Source organism: Melanaphis sacchari, unplaced genomic scaffold, assembly GCF_002803265.2.
Source record: "Melanaphis sacchari strain LSU unplaced genomic scaffold, SCAv2.0 Contig32_pilon_pilon, whole genome shotgun sequence".
NCBI classification, from domain to species: Eukaryota; Metazoa; Arthropoda; class Insecta; order Hemiptera; family Aphididae; genus Melanaphis; species Melanaphis sacchari.
The window spans coordinates 852480-876266 of NW_020271199.1; the positions used below are offsets into that span (position 1 = coordinate 852480).

The 23787-nt window shown below is 24.8% G+C and overlaps 1 protein-coding gene across 1 annotated transcript; it reads left to right on the forward strand.

Annotated features, from left to right (window-relative positions):
- The first annotated feature begins 16427 nt into the window (after positions 1–16427).
- LOC112596547 (cyclin-C) lies at positions 16428–18866 on the forward strand. The gene is made up of 5 exons (XM_025342289.1): positions 16428–16674; positions 16952–17058; positions 17226–17432; positions 17495–17749; positions 18592–18866. Exons 1-5 carry the CDS (start codon positions 16643–16645, stop codon positions 18792–18794), a joined length of 804 nt encoding a protein of 267 aa, XP_025198074.1. The 5' UTR covers positions 16428–16642; the 3' UTR covers positions 18795–18866.
- The last annotated feature ends 4921 nt before the right edge of the window (positions 18867–23787 follow it).

Here is a 23787-nt window from a genome sequence, read left to right on the forward strand (position 1 = left end):
TAATCAGTACGAGCGAAGACGACAGGTTAAACACCCCGACAGCAACTCGGCCTCGGCGGCGCTGCACCGCGATACAGTGTTGCTCTAATACCAACGTGCGCGCGCATGTTTGCGTGGTGTGTGATGTGTGTGTGAGTGTATGTGTGTGTGTGTGTGTGTGTGTGTGAGCAATATGCACCGAACGAAGTACCAGTGTGTGTGTGTGTGTGTGTGTGTGTGTGTGTGTGTGTGTGTGTGTATTTCGCAGGTAGGTTAGGTGGTGCAGTAGGGCGATGATGTCGCAGCGGTGGCGGCGCACTCCGTTCCCACCAAGCGACGCGCCGTCGGCTCGTTAAACGATATCAGTGAAGCGGTCGCGGTGTCGACGGGGGATCGGCGTACGTGGTGGGTGGGCGCGCGGCGAGCGGTCCTACCCGCCACCGCCCGTCGTGACCCGAGGACTGAGTAAACGCGGAAACATAATAACGTTTAAACCTACATTTGCGTATGGATGGGCATAATAAAAGTACAATATAATATTATTATTGTAATGTTATTATTATTATTATTATTATCATCATCGTCATCGTCATCATTTACCGTCGCTGGCCGCAGCGAATTGCGCAGTTGTATAAGTACCATATATTACTACTATTATTATTATATTGCACGCACACGAGTAGGAGGTACCTATATTATATTGTATTATATTATATTATACAACCGGTGCTGCAAAACGACAGTGCGACAAGCCGGTCGGAGAGGCGGTGCCTGCAACCGACGATATTATACGCACAATAACAATGTACATTTTACCATACCTCTACCTACGTATAGTGCGTGCAATACGTATTATAAATTTGTGCCGCCGTAGCAGGTACCTTAGGTACGTGTGATATTATTATGTAGGTACCTATGTATATTATATCGTGCGACTGTCGTGTTACTGCGGCGTGACAAATCGAACAAAGCGGCCTAATGTTAATCAAATAAATACACTTGAAAATGGGTAGGCAATGCAACGCTGTTTTGTGCATAATGGCGCAGTCGTAGCCACAGCAGTCGCGCGGAGGCAAATGTGGCACCGTTTGCGCGCAACGACGGTTGATGGGAGCAAAAAATACATCGATAACAATATTGGATTTTGTTAGGTTCCTTTCGGCAAGCACTAAGCGCGCACAGTGCCCGAGCGAGGCAATGTGGTGTAGCACCGGGTTTAGATAGCTCGGGTCCCCTCAAAACTTCCGAAAGACCCTCGACAGTAAAATTAATATGTAAATTAAAGTACTTAGATGGATAGTAAAAACGATTATCGTGTCACTGTGTATGTCTGTATGAAATATATTATGGTCTATTGACAAAAAAACTACAACAAATGTGAATATGATCCAAAAATAAAAAATAAATATATTTATTATTATATCAATCATACTATTACCGTTTACATCATTATAAAAATTATAAAATTGATCACTACTCCTTTGTCGTACCTATACAATGTGAGGTATTTTGTCGAAACTGTTCGGTTGGTTAGTTAATCGTTATCTGATCTTTCAGATCATTGACACAAATCTCGAGGGTGGTCTTTCTCGTATTTGGCGGATTATATTCTTCCCCAATTTAATTCAGTTATATTTTTGGAAAAATAACTATTGAAAAGTAAAGCCGTCTTGTTGGTAAATATTAATGTACAGTATAGAGAACTAAAGCAATTATAACATATAACCTTCGAGCTATTTTTCCTTATACTTATCTTGTAATGATGCCTATTAGAGTAAGTATGCCACTTTATCCACAATATTATATGTATAACTACTTGGACACTATTGGATATGTGATTTATGCTATGAATATTTTCTACCAATTATATTAAACTATTACCTTGAAGCCCGATCAACGTACAGATTTGTGATTCACAGTTCGTCATTAAAGTCATTCTAATGATAATATTAATTAAGTATTAATGCTAGGTATTATTATACCTACATATTTATAGAAGATATTACATTTTACATAACATTACGTAATTAAAGTCTATAAACGACTTTATAATAATAAATAAACACTAATGTTGTGTATTTACATAAAATGATTAAAAACTAAATAATTAAGTTTATGTTTGATTAACAAAAAATACCTATGTATTTATGATATAATATAACGATGTTAAAAATATTTCATACTATAATCATTAATCATGCTTGGATTAATGGAGGGGGGCACGTACACGGTACTCATAATCTACTACCCATGCATTGTATATAAAAGGGAGATTGAAAGAGCCTTTAATACAATCAGCAAAAAATTATGTTTACTAGTTATTTTTATTTATTTTAATTCAAACATATTTCATTTACAGTCAAACTAAAAAAACAAAAAGGTAAAATATAGTGGGTACTGCACTCTACTATATATTAGCTGGTGTCAAGAGGGTCATTATAATAGATGTTAAATTTAAATTGAAAAATTATAATTTTAATTAAAATTATACCACAAATATGAAATAGTAATTTAAACATTTGGTGAAAATTTCAATTATCTACGGTTATTTATTTTTGAAACGTCTCAATACGCAAAGACCAACCATTTGAGTAGATATGGATGGAAGAACATCCATTGTCATTAAAATTTGAACTTAAACAATCATTTATTTTATTTTCATTAAAAATTATTTTTGTGTATAGATTTCAAAATGTATTAAACCTTGTATTATATTTTTAAATATTAGAGATAAATAAAACATTTTTATGAATTTCGAACGACAAAATAATTTATAATTTTCAATCAAAAATTTTTGAAAATATTATAATTTTTATATTTATTTTATTACACCTGAAATATAAATTAAATTAAAATTATTACTGATCTTGTAAATCAAACTAATGATTTATTAAAATATAATATGATACAAATTTATTTATTTTTTCTTGTAAGTTTTTTTCATAGTTTTTTTTCCATGGTTTCATTCCGTCTACTTTGCTGACGCATCGTGTAAACCAGACCTATTTTAAACTTCCTAGTTCTATTATCTGCTAATTAGAATATTTATACTATTTTTTAAAAGAAAAATAGCGATTGTCAACAACGAAAACAATAATAATAATAGTTGTTGCTAATATTGTATAAGTATACCTATAATATGTTTATCATTACTATTTTACTAATATAATATTGAAGCCTTTAAACATATTTTTATCAAAACTAATTAAACTAAATATTCATATAAATGTATACCTAGTACCTACCTATAATATATATATTTAAAATAATAAATACATAACGATAGTAAAAAAAATAAAAATATCTCAGTAGAGCAGAGAAGAAAAAAAATAAATAATTTTGTTTGAACATTTTTAGATATGTATATAAATTGTGTTGAGTGTTGAATGATAAAGATAAAAAGCAAAATATTTTCGTTCATATAACCTTGAATTTGATTCGAGTTTTTATATACTACATATTATAACTAATAAACAAATATGCTTATTTTTAAAACATTATTGTCGATTTACTTTTTTTAAATATGCACAGCAAAACAAATTATTTTTTTTTTTAATCCAAATTTGTAATCATTATTTTTTTTTAAATAAAACATACATCATGTTTTCTAATTATCGTTTTTTATTTATAAAAAACATTTACAATCAGTCTAGACAATAATTACAGAAAGTAAATTAGTTAACGTTTGTACAAGACTTGAAAAACATGAGAGAAGGGAGCATTCATCGACACTATTTCCAATTTTCTATCTTGAAAATGTATTAATGAGAGCGAGTTAAAATTTCAATAAATTATATAAAACTGAATGGAAATTTGTTAAGTTTTACCTAGTTGTAAAATGTAATATGCGTGCATAAATTAAAACTTTAACTCCTTTAAATCAGTCAAATTTTAAAATAAAATGAAACTTTCTGAACTAGTTGTTTTAAAAAAAAATGTACTAAGAATTTTAACTCCAAAAGAAGCAATACAATTAAAAAATAGAAAAAAGTTAAAAATTTGAATTTTTCATAAACAATTAATAGTAAAAAAGTATTTATAGTAAAAACAATTCACGAATCACATTCAAAGGCATGCAATAGAAATACTTCTTATTATACTTTTATCATTAAACTCAATATAAATTAAAAATATGTTTAAATTAGAGGAAAATATATAAATAAAAAAATAGCATCTAGGTACATTATTATTAAATGTTTATACTTTATAGTAATTTTAAAACTAAAGAATAATGTTTATTAAATAAATTATTTGATTAAAAGTAAACAATTATTTATGCATACGCTGTACTTATACATTTTTTTTTTTTTTTTTTTTTAACAAATTTGAATATTTTAATCATATTATTTTATTAAAAATTCTAATTATTACCTACAGGCAGTAGATATTTTATAATTTATTATATTTATAAATTATTTTTTTAAATGTGTTTAGTATTCTGTGTCGCTTATTAAACGTAATAAGAGACAAGGATAATATTTTTAAATATACAAAATATGTATTAATCAATAGTAATAAGCATACAACTGATATAATTTCTTAGCAGAGTAATATTACTAAGTTATGTTACACCAATGTAGCTATAATATTGTAATCATGTTCAAACTAAAGATAGTAATATAAAGATATGTCATATGTTAACCGTTTGGCTATGGTTTTATATACATATTATATCAACAGTATGTGTGGGGTAGTGATCTTTTTTGTTAGAGAAAGAATACTTATCATAATATATTATTATCTATGTTTTTGGGAAATTAATCTTTCTATGATAAGTTGTATTTAAATTTGTTAAAAATTCGTAAAAGATTAGGTCGAATATCCATGCTATTATTTCGTTATTTTTAATTTAAATAATGATAAGAACAGTAAATAGGTTACTATTCCATTATTGAGGTTCACAGTCACCATCAAATATTGACCCTATAAGCCATTTATAGGTCTTAACTTATACTATATAATATTACTTTTATAGTGTTTATACAATCATTTATAAGGGATTAGAATGAGCATTTCCTTCGACCAAGTTTGAAATGTGTGATTTATGTCTATTCCAGCACTACAGTAAGGTATACACGAAATAATACGGCAAATAGCTATTATTTAATATTATTTATATGCATATTTGTAGCGGGAAAGATGTGATAATGGCTCAATAAGTTTCATAATTACAATTTAGCCTTTAGGGTAAGTGATATATGAAAGTATTGAACTTCTTAGCTCCTACTCAGTACCCATCCCTACTAGTATTCAATGAAATTGAATTTCTTTTAATACTTATAATATACAGTCAGATACGCATATAAAGATCTTTAAGGGACCTAGAGAATCTGATCGTTATAACTGAACTTCGTTATACCCGGATTATTAAAAGTAACTTGATTTTTTTGAAAAATTGATTTATCAAACATATTTTTACTGTATAATTTTATTTAAGATTATATATTTTAACATTAAAGATATTTATAATTTTTAATAAAAGTACATAAATGCATATAATATGATTATAATTTGTTTGAAAAATAATCTGTTATAGTGCTTTGTTTATAATTTGAATAAGATTTTTTTAACAAAATTAGAAATATTTTTAATTCCGTTGATACTCCTGGTGTATTTATATTGCTATTTATCAAAACAAAAATGCGTACCTGATCAATATAAAAAAACACTTTCAAAATAGACGATACTTTAAATAAGTATGCCGTATACAGTATATGTGTCGTACATGATACATCTGTTACAAATAAAATTAAGAATTATCACTTCGAACGAAATCAAATTTACTACTTCTGCATAATTGCTATAGACGAATATAAAAACCCATTTTCATTTCAAAATAACATCGCTATATCCGGATTATCGTTTTATACGAGTATACGACTAAAAGTACTACACATAACACATAAGACACAAAACCAACCAAATACATAGCTTGGAATCGTTTTACTCGGAATATCGTAATAAGCGAATTCGACTGTACTGTAATTTTTATAATAGCAATAGTTTTAGGAATAATAGATCTATTTTTTAAAAATCGTCGGCGGGAAAACCAAATTTTGATGTCTTACAAATAAAAAAAGTTTGTATTGATATCATTATATGTTAGTGCATGTCGTATAATATATGTTTAAAATAATTCCAACTACACTGAACATTGTTTACAGATAAAGTAAAACCGAAGTGTGACTAATGCGAGACCAACTTAAACATCTTCTCAAAAATCTGTTTAAAAAGCCCATAGTGGATCAGAATAATCTGACTCCGTCCTCGGTTCTTTATAGTATACGTCCCTATACTAGATTACAAACTTTTGTGTAATATATTACAAATACCAAAAATATTTTTCTTAAATCACTACTTATTTTTTTCTCCAAGGACTCTTTAATGTAGGAATTTCAAATAAAAAAATGAAACATTGGTTATCTTGTACATACCTTTAGATATTAGGTACTATTTGGTTTCACGTGTTGCGTGTAAGTAGTAAATACCTATTATTAAACAACAGCTAAGCAGTTTTTTATTATTATTCGTTTAAAAACTATAGTTACCTTCTACAAAAGACAAAAAGTATGTAATTATAAAAAAAAAAAACACTTGGACACATGCAAAGCGTAAAAATATTATACATACTTAGATATGTGTAAATTATACCATCGCGTTGTTTGAAAGGTGAGAATAACGGGTTAATAACTTCTATGTAATGTACAACATTGTAACTTCTAAATTACTGAAAATTACAATTATTTACTTATACGAGAAGGTATTTATGTATTATTATACTACCTATACATGCATATATTCATAAAACGAATACGTTTTGAGGAAACAGCATGTGGCATCGCCACTCAAAAGGTCGGCCTAACACCTGCAGTGGATGTCTAACCTACGTGTACGGTATACTCTGTATATCGTTTTTTCATCACTTTTGTTTAATTCGATTTCTTTTATAAGGCAGTTGGCAGTTTTGTATCGTTCAATTTTTGGGTTATTCATTTTTCACGCATCGCCGTTTACTCGATAAGTCAAATTATCTTGTATCAGTTAAATAATAATTTAACAATAAAGAACTGGAAAATATTTGGAATACCCAAAAGCACAATTTTCTTGCTATAATAATAATAGGATTTATTACAATAAATCAAATGTTATTGATTTATAAATATTTATTCAAATTTATAAATCAATACTATTTGGTATGTAGACTTACAAGTATATGACATATATTATAACATTATGAGTTATGACAAATTATTTTACACATAGATATAATTATGACTACAATTTAATTGAATCAAGTCAATTTATTTTTAATGGTTTATATTTATTTATCAGATGTGAATTATGGCAATTATTGAATTTTCAATTAGAATTTGATATTAAAAGTTATTATAATAATTTTATACCTTTTTATTGATTAAAAATTTAAATGTCGATGCGTAAAAATATGATCGATAATTTGGCGCAGATAAACAGACAATAATCAGCTAAAAAATATCCTGAAATACACATGTCAATAGGTCCAACTAATAGAGTAATAACTAATAATCAATATTTTCTATCAATCTTTATTATTTTATTAAAGAAGCATTTAATAATACAATATTTTATACTATTTATATTTACATTTATCAACTCATGTTTAGAGATTTATGAGTAGGTATAAAAGACCATTAGGGTCTTAAAGTTTATACGACTAATATATTTACATTTTTATTAATGCTGAAGAAAAACTATTACAATTAAAAATAACTAATTCATATGACTTACTCTACAAAATTCATGTTGCATTAAGGTGAACTTGATCTTGAAATATAATTGCTGAATAACTTTTTAAAAGAACAACTCATTAAACTCCAAACAGGAAGTTCTAATAGGTACGTAAAATTTGGTATTGGTTAAACTGGTTTTTATTTACATACATGCAAATAATAAACGTGTATTTTAATTTTTAATGTTATTTTTAACAATGAGAGAACAAATTGTTTTTATGAGCGAATAAACAATTTTTTTGAAGAGTTAGCTTAGTAAAATCAAAACTAAGAAGTCAAATGACATAAATCAGCTTTATATTTCTGTTATCAATTTTTGTTGAATAAGAATTGGCTAGTAGCATTTATTATTACAATATTATTTATTTTTATTTTTTTAATACATTTATTATAATTATTAATAATATAATAACAACTACTTTCTAAATATCTCTAAGGTTTTGTACACGTTTAAATATTAAAAATAATATTTGTTCGGTAATTTTATTAACCTTTCGTAAAATTAATTTTCTTCTATCTTTGCACAGTAATTTTAATTTGCCAAAAATTACCAGTATAATCTATAGAATAGTTTGTAATAAACAGTTTTACTTATCACTATATTAGATATTATTTATTATTAATATTTATACAAAACGTGTAAACTGCATATTATGCTAATACAATTTATAAAATACACTCAGATAAGTATTATTGATTGTTTTCTAGTGCAAAATTTCTTGAGAAATAAATTAATCTACATATGTTATCTTGACTATAAAGTGCATCAATAAAGTCAAGTAGTCGGTACGTTATTAATTTTTTTATTATACGTTTCAATAGTGATATAATAGTATAATATATTGTTCATGATGTTAATATAGGTACCTCTACTCGTTTCACAGTTTTCTTGCAAAATATACGCATCAAAAAATTTCGTACAAGTAGACACTTAAATCGCAAACTGACTGGGATGCTGGAAAGAATACCTTAATCTAAAATATATTTTCCTCAATTGGTATAATATATATATATAATTTAGTCGTAGACTATTATTTATAAAATATCTATAATAATCATAATAAATACATTTATAGCCACTAAGAAGTAGGTTAATCAGTTTGAGCAAATATTTTATATATTTACTTTATTATTACGTAATAAAATTATTTTGCTATTTTTTTAAGATTATGTAGCATTATGTGGTCTTTTTTTATTAGTCTATGTTTGTTTACAATAAGTAAAATCTAGACTAAACATTAAAAAATGGAAAAAATGTTACCACTTTACTAACAATATTCTATTATTGTATAATATAATTCTTTTGATATGTTAAATCACAACATAAAAAATAAGTTAATATACTTATTTTTCCTTTATTTTATTCTTTCCATTATTCTTTATAAGCTATAATAACAATATAATATGTTATGTATACAAAAATTCTTGTTTTATCTGATTGATTTTATTATTAGCTATTTCCAAACTTGTCAATAACATAGACTTTTAAATAATACTTCTATACTATATACAATATACATTAATATAAATCAGTGATGTGTTTAGGATTTTGTCATGGGAAAGGATGGAATCAGAATTTACTATTTACCCTAAGTTCACTGACTTTTTGAGCTTCTTTTTTTAAAATTTTTATTTTTATGTTAATAAAATTTTTAAATTGTTGACAAAATATTTTGCTCTTTTTATTCTTATTTCAGACATTTCAAATGTTCTAATATATTTTTTTTTTAAGATACCTTTGTATTAGCTATGGTGAAATTGTTATTTTTTAACTTGGAAGTTGAATACAAAATATTGAAAATCCCACATAAGTTATTAATGTTATTATACTTTATATTTTGAGAGGAATAATGAAACTATAAAAAAAAAAAATGTATGAAATTTCAAACAAATGTTTTATCAAGTATAATCATTGTTATTACAACTCTATAGAAACACTTATAGAATATTCACGTGACCTACACCTGTATAAAGTGCCCTAATGACCAGCTCCCTATTAATTTTATGGAACATTCAATTTTACCTCAAGTTGCGTTTATTTATGCGTTAAGATTATAATATGAACCAGTGGTGTATTTATGGGGAGTTTACCCTGTAGTGGGAGGGGGGGGTCAATATATGTCCCGGAATCAAACTAATAATAAAATTTTGTCTAATATTAAACATAGAAAAACAATATTGTTTTAATAAATGATAAAATAATCAAATTAATTATATGACTGACTAACGTCATACGCATTTTAAAATTATTTTCCGGCTTGGTGATAACAATTTTAATTGATAAATAAGTTCATTGTTTTCTTGTTTCCTACAACAATTTTTTTAATAACTAATCGCTAATAATTGATAATTTAGTCAGTAACTCATTTCTGTTTGTAACATAAGAAAATTTTTGCATTACAAAATAAGTAGTAACATACATAGATATATCGTGAGTAGCACCTGTAATGACCATTGTGTACGTGGTATTTTAGTTACGATAAAATAGTATGTTATAGCTAGTGGTTGGCTGTGGAAAAGTGGTATACAATTTCTCTCATAAAATTAATTCAAAAAATATTTTTTCCAGTTTCAGTAAAATAAAATATGACAACTCTGTGCAGACGTCCAGGTATTAAAGTTTGTCACGGTATTCTAAAAATCATCAATGGAATTTCAAGTCCCAAGAAATAAAATTTGTTATAAATTCGTATTACATCATTGTGGTAACTTACTTACCTTTCTGAGGTCTATCTCCCGTATTTATCGTGCACACATATTTTTTTACTTAATAGTACGATTTTAAGTGGTTAAATTTGTTTAAAATACTAAAAAAAAATAATTAAAAGCTGATTTATTTTATGAATTATACATAACAGATCTAAAAAAATAAGTAAAAGTGGTATAAATAAATAAAATTATTCCTTATTAGTTCCATGAAATGTTTTAGATTTTAAACAAATGTTTAAAATCTGAAAATATTACAAAGAACAAGAATCATTTTTATGTATATCGCCCCGCTAATATTTCAATCGTAATAAATGATTTACCACTTAAACAAATTTAACATTAATTGACGAGATGGCATATATCTGCAGTTATCTCGATTATCCAATGTTAAATTTAAGTGGGAAACAAGTTATATATATATACACATAGATATACAGATCATAGACGTATATAAATAATAAATATACAGGGTACAGATTTTACAACTCAACAATAAAACTCGCCAGCAATATATTTTATAATTTGAATATTAATTATTAGTTTAGTATTTATTATATTATAATAATAATTATATCAACATAATGATTTTTTTTGCTCAATATTTTTGTTTACATGTTATTAAATTTCTCTTAACTTTAACATCAATAATATCAGTCATTACTGTATCATTAGATCAAATAAAAAATAAAAAATTTCATTGTGAATAGAAAAAGATAATTAGTGAATACCGTTAACAGTAGGATATCTCAAATTTCAATAATTAATATTTCTCAAATAACAAAAAGCAATTAAAAATAAATCATCATTTTACGTGTGAACATCAAATCTAATGTCTTCAAATTTAAAAATCATTCATTCAAGCACAATATTTGTAGCTTATTTACGATTAACTTTTTTTTCTTTGTAGCATTATCGAAAACATAGGTACCTATTAGGAATTATGTACTAAATAGTAATTTTTTAAACATTAGGTATTAATATTAAAAATGTATACATTTTTGACTTCAAAATATTTTGCAAATTTTTAAGACAAAACTTAAAAAATTTTACCAACATTTTCAAAGCTCAAACACTCGTATAAATTATGGTAAATTTACACTCAATATTTGTTTTACTACTGCAAGAATATGTATGCAAGCTATATTAATCATTAATAAATTACAAGAAACCTTATACTAAACTTCAGAGCTTTTTGATCGAGTATAATTTTTTTATCGAGATTTATAGAAAAAAATAACAGGTTAAAATATAGAGTATAAAGAGTCAAAATATTTTAATAACTATAATAATTATACCATTATCCAATAGAAAATGCTAATATAAAAATGTAGAAGAAGTAATCAAGATATTAACTATTACGATAAAATGGAAAGACCAAATGTTAGGTTAGTTATTTGGGCAAAATAATAAATTTATATATATATGTATAGGTATTATGTGTAAATATAATAATACTGTGTGTCTGTGTTATAAGTGTCTTATAATGCTATATAATACGATTACGACGAAGAATCGAATATCAAATTTCAATATGATTACCCGTAAAGCGGAGGATAACTAAAAATTCCGAAAAATTATTAATGTCATTTGGATCCGTCAAACCTAATTTATTAATAGCTATCAATTTCTTTTACAAGATATAGTTTGTATTGAAAAAGTTCAAGAAATGTCGATCTCTATCAATTACAATTAGATAATGCCCGTTACCAATAGATATTTATTAATCATTTTTATACAAATTACAAGCACTGCTTTCAATTATCTACGGTTGGTGGTGAAAATTACATATCTTTATTTTGGTGCAAATTGCAAACTCCCATAAAAAGGGCTGCAGTAAAATAATAATATCAAGTGTTGTGAGAATTTTTTTTTAACTTTATGTTAATATATTTACTATTGTTAGTTGCCTTTGTGAAAAATACGTGTAAGTAACCACGAATATTTTTAATAATACTTCACTAAGTAATAATCACCGAGTCCCCATTATTTATCCACAAAAAGGACCACAGTCGAACAAACAATAATAGCTTATTTCCGTATTAGATTAAAAATTTCATAACAAACAACAAAATCATAATATTTTAGTGTATGAAAAAAATTTATAAAATAGGTTAGTAATAATAAAATAAGATTATCGAAGGTATAATGTAGAACAATTTAATATAATAATACGAGTAAGTGAATTGAAAATTACCTATCTACTATTATTTGAGATCGGCAATGAAGTATTATCCAACAATAATATTATTTCATAATCTTATTGATTTTTTTTTCAATACATATCAATAAAAAAATATTTGCTTTGTTACAGCATTTAAAAATTTAATAGAAAGTTTCTCATAAGCTATTTGAAAGCTATTAAAAAATATATAAGATACATAAGAACAATTATTATAATTTATAAGCATTTTAAGGGAAAATTTTGACAAAATTCTTCAAAATGACAAAAATTTGAAAATTATTTCATTGTGACTAATAATTAAAAAAGTATTTTTCGTATGAATTTAATTATACTAATGATCAACAGTTGTACGTATATTACATAATATTTATGTAAATATGCAATATTTAATGTCATAATAATATTTTTAAAACATAAGATTAATTTTGTACTATAACCTATGTATACCACAAATCTATTCATTACTGTTCTACAGGCTACAGCAATTAATGGATATCGACTTAAAAGTTAGTATGATAACAAAAATATGGGAGATGGTAAACTGCGGCAAAATTTACCTTTTTCTAAAAGTCGATATGTAAACTGCGGCAAAAAAATAATTAAAATTATACAATCTGCGACAAAACTAATAAGATACATCATACAAACTGCGGCAATTTATTTTATATACTTATACACGTTTATTGTTTAATTAGGTATAATACGTATTACGTGTTATGACAGCTATTAGTATCTCTTAGAGTATTAGTTGTAAAAATAAAGAAAAACCAATTTTTAAAATTGAAAAATATATTATTATTAAAAATTAGATCGTAATGATTGTATAATCAAAAAACCAATTTTAAAATTAAAAAATATTATTATTATATTAAAAAAATCGTATAATCAAAAAAAAAAATAAATAAATAAATAATAATACAATAGGTATCTAATTAAATTGCCGCAGTTTGTATGATGTATCTTATCGGTTTTGTAGCAGATTATATAATCTTAATTTTTTTTTTCCTCAGTTTACATATCAAATTTTTGAAAAAGGTAAATTTTGCCGCAGTTTATATACAGCCAAAAATATATGATATAAATATATATTAATACTATTATAATTTTTAATAATTAGGTTCAAATAAAAATAATATAATAAATCCAAAAATGTATTGTTTTCGGTAAAAATTAATTCAATTTACAAACTAAAAAATTCTAGTATTTTTCAAAATGATAAAAAAACGAGAATTTTGTGTGAAATTACTTTTCGACAAAGTTGGATTTGTTTTTTTCGTTGTGATTCAAAAATATATAAATATAGATACTTATTATATATTTTTTTTTTTTGAAATTCAAAAACATTTTTAATAAGGATTTAAAAATGTTTGTATATTTTATTATTTTTATTTAAGTACATAATGTAATAATAACACTTAAAATATTTTGATTTTTCTTTTAATATTTATAAATATATATGTTAGACTGTTTAAGTATTTAAAGTTTAATTTTATACAAAAATTTGTAAATTATTTTGCTGTAGAAAATTTATAAAAATTTCAATACTTAGACCTATGCTTTAAAAATTTTAAAAAGTTCTATAAATATTTTTTATATATAAGTTATCAAAAAATTTAAGCATGATTGAGCAATTATTTGTTATGAGTGTTCAAAATTAAATTTTTAACAAGTACCTGTAGATATTCAATATTCATATTTAGATTCATATAAAACATAACGATATCTCATCAATATATCAAATGATTTTTAATCACAAAAACTTGAAACATTCCACATCACTTAAGAAGACGCCGCACCCGCATATGTTGTCTCCGTCTTACATACATACAACATAGCAAATTTTCGTTCAGCAAAATCCATTTTATGTTGTTAGCTTTAATATTACAACTAATTTATCTATGATCAAACATAATGGTAAGAATTTTATCTAGGCCGTCACATAGATTTTTATTAATATCATAATGTTAAAGTGAGTTAAGAGCATTTTAAAGTTTTAACATTTTATATAGCTATAACTTAGTTTAAAATTAAAATATCTATAAAAACCTATATAATGGCCTAGATAAAATTCTTACTTTTAAGTTTGATAATAGATGAGTTTACTGCAATGTTAAATTTAACAACATAAAATGGATTCTGTTGAACGAAAATTTGCCATATTGTATGTATGTAAGATGGAGATAACATATTATGCAAGTGTGGCGTCCTGTTAAATTATCATTTTTTATACTCAAAATATTTAGATTAAATTTAAGCTATTTATAGCTTAAAAGGCATTTGATTTTTTTTTAATATTTTGTAAGTAATGGGTATCAAATTACAAATAATTTGTTCTTACAACAATTTAAAAATTTCAATTTGTTAAAAATGCATAAATCTTTTTATTATTTTAGCAATTTTTATTATTTGCTAAAACTTAAAAATATAATTGAAAGTTTTTCGTCAATTTTTGATGTAAAAGCCTAAGAATTTCAATAAAAATAAAATAAGCATATTTTCTGCTTTTATTATTTTCTATACAGATTGGATAATAATTTTTTTTTAATATTTAGATTCATTTTTAAAAGCTATGACCTACCTATTAATATACTACGAATCAACGCAAACCGTTCTAAATCGTTATTGATTAAAAAGTTGCTTAATAATAGTAATATATAATTAAATATACCTATAATAATCAGTAATAAAATATTATATAATAAATATGATAGTTTCGGCAAGAAGTAATTTGAATTTGACTTAGGTACCATATTACTATTTTTTAAATATATATTAGGTACTATAATAGATTTTATAAATACAAATATGTATAATGTATATCATAAAATATGCATAAATAAAAACTAATTCAGCTGTTATATCAAAAAATATAACATGAAATATACTTATATAGGCTGATGCGTAATGGTTTCCATTCAAAATTGTTTTTCGTGGTCTATCATTTAATTCAAATTTAACTCATCATCCATTACAATGACATAATTATTAAATTACGAGGTACACTCGACACCTACTGTATAAGCTTCCTGGTTTTTTTTAATAAACTTCGTATTAATTACTTTTTTGTAAAAATATAGTATTTTATAACAACTGGTTTCTGACAAGTAGGTACCAAACTGATTGGTAATAGATACTTTTAATAAATAGGTAGGTACCTATAGGTGGTAATTAATGATTTCTATATAAATAAAATACCTATAATATAATACTATTACATACCTTTTTTAATTTTTATGCCAAATGGTAACAATTTTGAATAACACAAAAAATGATTTATTCATATTAAAACAATGGTTGTATTATATAATCTCAAATAAAGTATCACCGATTACCAAACATTGTTTTTTTATTTGCCTAAACAGTAAAATTTAAATGTGTGGTTATGTTATGTGTTTAATGTTTAATATGATAATTATTATGTTATTAACCAGTATTATATTTTAACGTAAACGTTTCTCGACAGCCGTACGTTGCGTTTTTCCACGTCCCACCACATAGATTTTCTGCTGAACGAATTATTTTTGCTTTCGAACTTTTAAAATATCTGCCCATGCACTTATATTGGATAATCATTAATCAGCTGTATTGAACAATACGCATCTATATGCTTGCATTGTTTTGTTTACAACGCACACAAAATGATGTAACTGATAACTAACGTTGTTTACCAATTATCAAATAGTACAATAATAATTCATACCTGATCAATGACAGTTATTTGTAATAAATATTGATTAATAAATATCACTAAATCCGATCGCTACCCATTGGCAACCGTCATCACTCATATGTCATTTACGAACGACAGCTGCATAATAGGCAATAGCGTCCCCTTAGTTGTTACCGAATTTGGGTAATCGTTAAACCGTTGTTATCAAAAGAAAAAACAACAAGACAATGTTTCATTGGCCAATGGTGTTATCATCGTGTCGCTCGTTACGTGTTTGGTAAAAAACTATAGTGAAAAGCGATAGCGACAAAGGGACACTAAATTTTATTGAAAATGGCTGGGAATTTTTGGCAAAGTTCGCATTAGTAAGTAATAATTCTGTATTGGCTGGGTTTGAGATGTTCTAGTTGAGCACTGATACTACGTACGCTACAGTTTGTTTTTTGGAATTATTTGCAAATTGTATTAAAACAGATAACGTTAATGACTGATATATTTGTATCACAAAAATTTACCAATCTTTTCCAACCTTGTAAGATGAACGATTCCATTAAAATTTTCTATTCGGCGAATTAAATCTTTTAATTAAATATTTAAAAAATTCAATTATTAATTTTGATTTAATAAAATTCTGTTTTATAGTCAACAATGGATATTGGACAAACAAGATCTAGTCAGAGAGCGTCAATTAGATTTACAAATTTTAAGTGAAGAGGAATATCAAAAAATAGGAATTTTCTTTTCTAATTGTAAGTTAAAACTTACATTACAGATTATGAAACTTAACAATTTTAGTTTAATCATACAGTAAGCTTCTTGTAAAATTATTTTTCTTTATAAACTACCTAAACTAAAAATATTATTGATATGATATGCTTAATTTAAACTTAACAAACTTGTTTAATTTTTTGTTTAGTTATTCAAATTTTAGGTGAACAACTAAAACTTAAACAGCAAGTAATAGCTACGGCAACTGTTTATTTTAAAAGGTTTTATGCCAGAAATTCTCTCAAATGTATTGATCCTTTGTTATTATCTCCAACTTGTGTTTTCTTAGCATCAAAAGTTGAAGAATTTGGTGTAATATCAAATAGCCGTTTAATAACTACTTGTCAGACAGTTTGTATGTTTTTGTGATAATTATTTTATTTTACAGTTTTAGGTTTTATTTTACTTTTTTTTCAGTGAAAAATAAATTGAATTATGCATATACCCAAGAATTTCCTTATCGTACTAATCATATATTAGAATGTGAATTTTATTTATTGGAAAATTTGGATTGTTGTTTGATTGTATTTCAACCTTATCGTCCGTTGCTTCAATTGGTTCAAGATATTGGGCAACATGAAGATCAATTATTGGCATTAGCGTGGAGAGTAGTGAATGATAGTCTAAGAACTGATTTGTCATTATTATATCCACCATATCAAATAGCTATAGGTAAGATTTTGTTATTATTTCCATTATACAATAAAATTTATCTCAAATACTATAAATATTATTTAATCAATTTTGATTTTGAGTTCAAAAATTTGTATAAAATAACACTCAAATCGATTAAAATATTTTTCTAATATATTTAACACTCTTGGTTATTCAATAATATTTATGTGTGTGACATATGTATGTATCATAAAAATAATCTATTTTTTAGATTCCTAACAATCTAATATACTGCTAATTAATAACTGAAAAAAACATTTTACATTTGACTAGGAATTTAGATATGGTTTAATGATGACCAAATAAATCTCAAGAAATATAATAGTATAGATAATATCAATTAACAATTATTATTATTGTTATAGGAGGCCTTTTGTATACATTTAAAAAAATGTTTTAACTAAGAATTATTTTTAAGCAAAACATTTTTATTAAGCACCATACAAAAGTATTTGTATCACATCAAAATAATATGATAAATTTGTAACTTTATTGAATGTTCCTCAAGCTTAGTGTAATTATACCTTTACAATCAAGTATACCTATTAAAAATATGTATATCCCTTTTCAAGAAAATCCTAAATACACCACTGTGTTTACACAATATTTCCAATTAAATGTATTCAATATTAAGGTCACCAAGAATTTACTAGAATCCTGGTATCAGAAATCAGGATGTCCCAACTAACTTCTAACTGAGAATACTCACATTAATTGATATTAAAAAATATTTTTCTTATTATGAAATTGTAAGTAGTTCAGTGTCAAAAATTATTGAAATTCTACATCTTAAAAAAAAAAATATGTTTTAATTTATTTAATATATTTTATTATTGTAGGATGTTTACAAATTGCATGTGTTATTATGCAAAAAGATCTCAAATCATGGTTTGCAGAACTCAATGTGGACATAGACAAAATACAAGAAATATCCAGATATATAATCAACCTATTTGAATTATGGAAATCTTATGATGAGAAAAAAGATATTCAAGGCCTACTAAATAAAATGCCTAAACCTAAATTACAGCCCACCCGATAATAGTTTATTTTTATTAACAATTTTTTTTTACTTTTTATACACTAAAACTAATTAATATTTCTTATTTCAAAATAAATTGTGAATTACTACTAGTTAATACTTTAACTTTTAATTTTTAGTCTTTTTAATTTTAAATTGGTCATTTGGTGTTTTTCAAAAATGAAATAAATATTTCAAATTTAGAAGTAGTTTATATATATATATGTATACTATTACTGAATGATTCTATATTCAGTCTATTATTCATGTTCCTCTTTGAATTACTTGAATTGAGATAATTTTATTATTGATTACTAGAGTTTGGATTTAAAGGTAATATAATTAATAAAAAAAGCATTTAAAATTTATAATTTCTTAAAATTAAATAGCTTGTTTATTGTTTATTTTAACTAGTTTGTATTAAAAAAAAAAAATTGTGGACTAATAAAAAATTTTGAATTTAGTATTTACGCATTATAAACATATTTCAATCTATATATATATGTAGTATAGGTAAATTTATAAACATTAATTTAACTGTCAATACCAAATACTCGATAAAGTATTTAGCCCATATCAATAAATATCGCAGCTAATAAAATCCATTAAAAATAATTGAAAAATGACAATGCACCATCTTTAAAAGAACTTATCGATTTGTACAGTTTAGATACATGTTGTGTATAAAATTATTGAATCTATTGAAAAATAAACACAAAAAAGGCACTTATAAGTTAAAAAGGCAAAAAAAACTATATAATATATTCATTGTATTACATATTAAATAACACATGTTTATATAAAAATTATTTTTCTATTATTATTATTATAAAAAAAGACTTTTACCTTGAAATCCGAACCCTAGTGATTACTAAGGCCCAGATTTATATGCTCTAAAACCTTTAGAAATATGCACTTAAATAAATATGTATTTATGCTCTTATTTTGTAGAAATATACCCTTTAAAATAATATATATATATGGAAAAATTTATTATATATTTAACATTAATAAAATAAAATAAAATACTTTTTAAAATCAATTTTAATTAATTTTAATATTTTTTGAATCTAAATCTTTTCAGCGATTCAATGTAGCTCATGAGTTAAGACATGTTAAATGGATCATGTTGGTATAAAATACATCAAGATATCTTGCTACCTTGATCGTGTATGAAGCAGCATTACTGAATAATTTAATATTAATATTATTAGTTTTAATAATTTAATCTATTATTTTTATACTAAACAGTAAATGATGGTTTATTTTTAGGTTTAAGGTATGTATTTTTATTAAATGATGTAATTTATACTGGAGATAATTAGGTTCATTCAACATTATTTTATCAGTCAATTATTAAATATATATAAAATACATTGTACATTTGTGCAAGAAAATATTTGCATTCAAATTTTTAATTTATTTATGTATACCGTACAGTAGCGTATTTAGGAATTTTGCTGGGGGGAGATAAAGTATATAATAATTAATAATACACCCATAAGGCCATAAATACATACATAATATACATTTTTAAAATCCCCTAACTTATTATCTATTGTGGTTAGTGTGGATCAAGGTGAAATAAGAATTAACACAGATTATATAATACCTGCCTAATAATAAATAGTATTTATTATAAATTCATACTAATTACTAGCACCAATCCCGTGTTTCATACGATAACCTCATCTGGCATGATTTGTAATTTGTATCGACCGGTGACATATCAATAAAGCCAACTCATTAAGCCATTAAGTCGGTTCTGATAAACAAAGTATATAATTACTAGTTTTTTATTAATTAAAGTGTTTTTTTTTTTTTTGAGTGTCACTTATATTGTCTTAAAACTTCTTGGTTACAACTAATAATATGCAAAAAATAAAGTCTAACAATAATTAATACTGCAAAAAGTCAGTACCTACTTGGAATAATGATCGTACCATAATAATATCTATTATTCACGAATCACGATATCATATTCTAGTCCTATACATACTAGTTAATAGTAACAAATTTTCTAAAAATAAATCTACCTTAGGTAAATCCATGGTTTTCATAGTCATTTTGTTATATTTACCGACTGCTTATCGGGTTTATTATACACTAAACACTCTTGCATACTAAATTCCTAAATACGCAACTGTAATATTGAATATCAAATCGGTACAATTACCACGACTAAAACATTTAAAAAACAGACATACCTACTTAAAAGTAATATCATATTGATAAATACATAAAATGAGACAACTACATATTAAAAAAAAGGTTAGGGGGAGGATCTATCTCCCGAGTTTTTATCATTTTAAATGTTTTATACTTATATAAGTTAAAACGGTTCATTTTCTAAAAATTATAAGTACCTACATAAAATATTAAAATAAAATAAAATATTTTTAACATTGTTTCGTGATTAATTACTTTTTTAAATAAATATAATAATACCTAACCATCATCATTATTATTTTTTTCCACGCACCACGAAATTTGACCTCTTTCCTTGTTTTTCTTCTTAATCTAACAAAGTTAGTACAACATGCAGCAACTAATCTTCTCGATTTTTCAGCAATATTAATAAATTATAAAAACTGAAATAATTATAAGTATTACTCAGTACTTGGTTACTCATATAACTCACATAAAAAAAAAAATTCAACAGCAATTTTACCTAGACAGTAGAACCTATAAAACCATAAGATTTACTTACAAATGTATTGACCGACAAACTCAAATGGTTCAAAATAATCAAAATCGAATAGGTAGCATAGACACTTACAGAAGTTTACGGTTATGGATTTTGATACACGACTGACATATGTAAATATTACCTTTGATTTAGCAAAAATGTATTAAAAAGAACACACAAAAATAATATATTATCTACTAAATAAGTATTGCTTACAATAATTAATGTTGTATTCGGGAGTATTTTACGAAAAAGTCTGTTTACTGAATAAATACTAGGTACTGATAATAGGTACCTATAATAGGTAACCTACTTCATCACTATGTATATAGTCTATTGTTTAAAATTCAAAACACGGACACTTCGCACTATTATAAATGAACATGTAATCGTACAAACATACACGATATATATATATATAAACTGTATATATAAAATAAGTCGTGAAAAATGAAATTGATCATTTTATAAAATTTGATAAGATTTAAACCACGCGCATCGTTTTAATAAATATCTAATAAAATATTTACAAAAACAATATATTATATTCCAATCACCTAAACTCGTATTACATTACGAGTCATAATAAATAATGAACTAATATGAAAAAGGTGGGCACCGTTTAACATTTATGTTGTGTAGCATATGTTGAATTTTAAATTTAGATTGCACAGCGGGTCACTAAAGTCACTGTAATGGATGTGTTAAATTATTGAATTCAATAATAATATAATATTAATTATTATTATTTATTATTGTATATGTACGAAAAACAATTATGAGACAGTTTGACGATTTATATCACTATATAAGTAATAAGTACATTCTGTATATTTTCATAATAATATGTTTATTGATGTTTCTATTATATATTATTAAGTAATTTATTTTACTACTTATTGTGTATTAATACTATGGTAAGTCGATTATTTTTTCCGAAACCAATACATTTATAATATTATTAATATTTATTTATTATAATATAGTTAGGTACTTATAAATGATAATAGTATATATTATACGGATATACGGTGTAAATAGATTAATGGTATAAATAGGCTACTGCATCAAATTAAATCTATTAATTTTGGAAATGTAATTTTACATATAAAATACAATATCATACGTTAATAATTTTGTATGTCCATTAAAAATATTCATAAAGCACAACAATATAATTGTTTTTTAATGTTTAATTTTTAAACTAAATAATTTCATTTATTAAAGCAATATTTCTCAACCAGTGGTGTCGCTGAGTAAGTCCAAATAACGAGAAGTACTAATATTAAATGACACAAAATGTACAAACCTTGTTAACAATATTAACTTTTTATAGAAATCAGTAGGTACTTGATATAATTTCTATGATGAATAAAAAGAAACACTGTATCTTATTTCACTATTTGTATGCTCAGTTCTTATTTACTTCTATAGTGAATATTTTTAAACAATCAGCAAAAAAATAAAAAATGTTGTTTATTATATTGTATCTTGGGCCACCTGGTGACTGAGAATAGTAGACCGGTATTCTCCCAGTCTGGACCTGAGTGTGTTGCCATTCTATGGATCCAAATTAGAGTGTCATCATACAAAAAAGGCTAATAACCACTATATTAAAAGGCACTTGAAGTATAGCTCACTATTATATGCGTCAAATATAAAATCTGTGTCATTTGAAATCCATAATTAAGTTTCATGCACCATTTTATGGTCTACAGTTACAATATAACTAGGTACATAGAATGCTTTGTACTTTATAGTGCCAATTAAATTGTATGTAAACCAAAGTCAACAACGAAGCTTTTTGGCTACATTTTTACTCATGTAGGTACTCTGGTTTTATTTTAAAATATTTTCCTTTTGCTTATCAATTTATCATACATCTAGTTTGATAATCATAGGTAATTTGTCAATTGTTGTTCAAAGTAAAATACATACAATTTTTAAAACATTCGTTTGTTTTTGATTACTTCAATTTATATACTAAGTTTATGATAAACACGTTACAAGTAACATACTAATAAACATACATTTTATATAATATAAACATTAAATATGTAAATTTGGATGTAACTTTACAGTCTTTACCACAATACCAATCATATTAAGTTTGGAAAGGCTTAGAAGTTAGAAGTTTTTACTGTCACTAAAAAAAATATATTTTATAACTTAAAATCCTTAAGATTTTAACATGTGAATGTTGTTACCAAATATGTGATACACTATTAAAAGTACTAAGTAACTATTCTTTATTTCCATTATTAAGATGTAAATCTAATCATGATATTAGATTTATTATTTCACTTTATGTACACTAAGATATTT

Coding starts and splice junctions, on each gene's coding strand:
- LOC112596547 (XM_025342289.1), top strand. CDS start 16,643: ATGGCTGGGAATTTTTGGCAAAGTTCGCATTA. Junction 17,059..17,225: donor AGGAATTTTCTTTTCTAATT/GTAAGTTAAAAC, acceptor TTTTTTGTTTAG/TTATTCAAATTTTAGGTGAA. Junction 17,433..17,494: donor AACTACTTGTCAGACAGTTT/GTATGTTTTTGT, acceptor CTTTTTTTTCAG/TGAAAAATAAATTGAATTAT.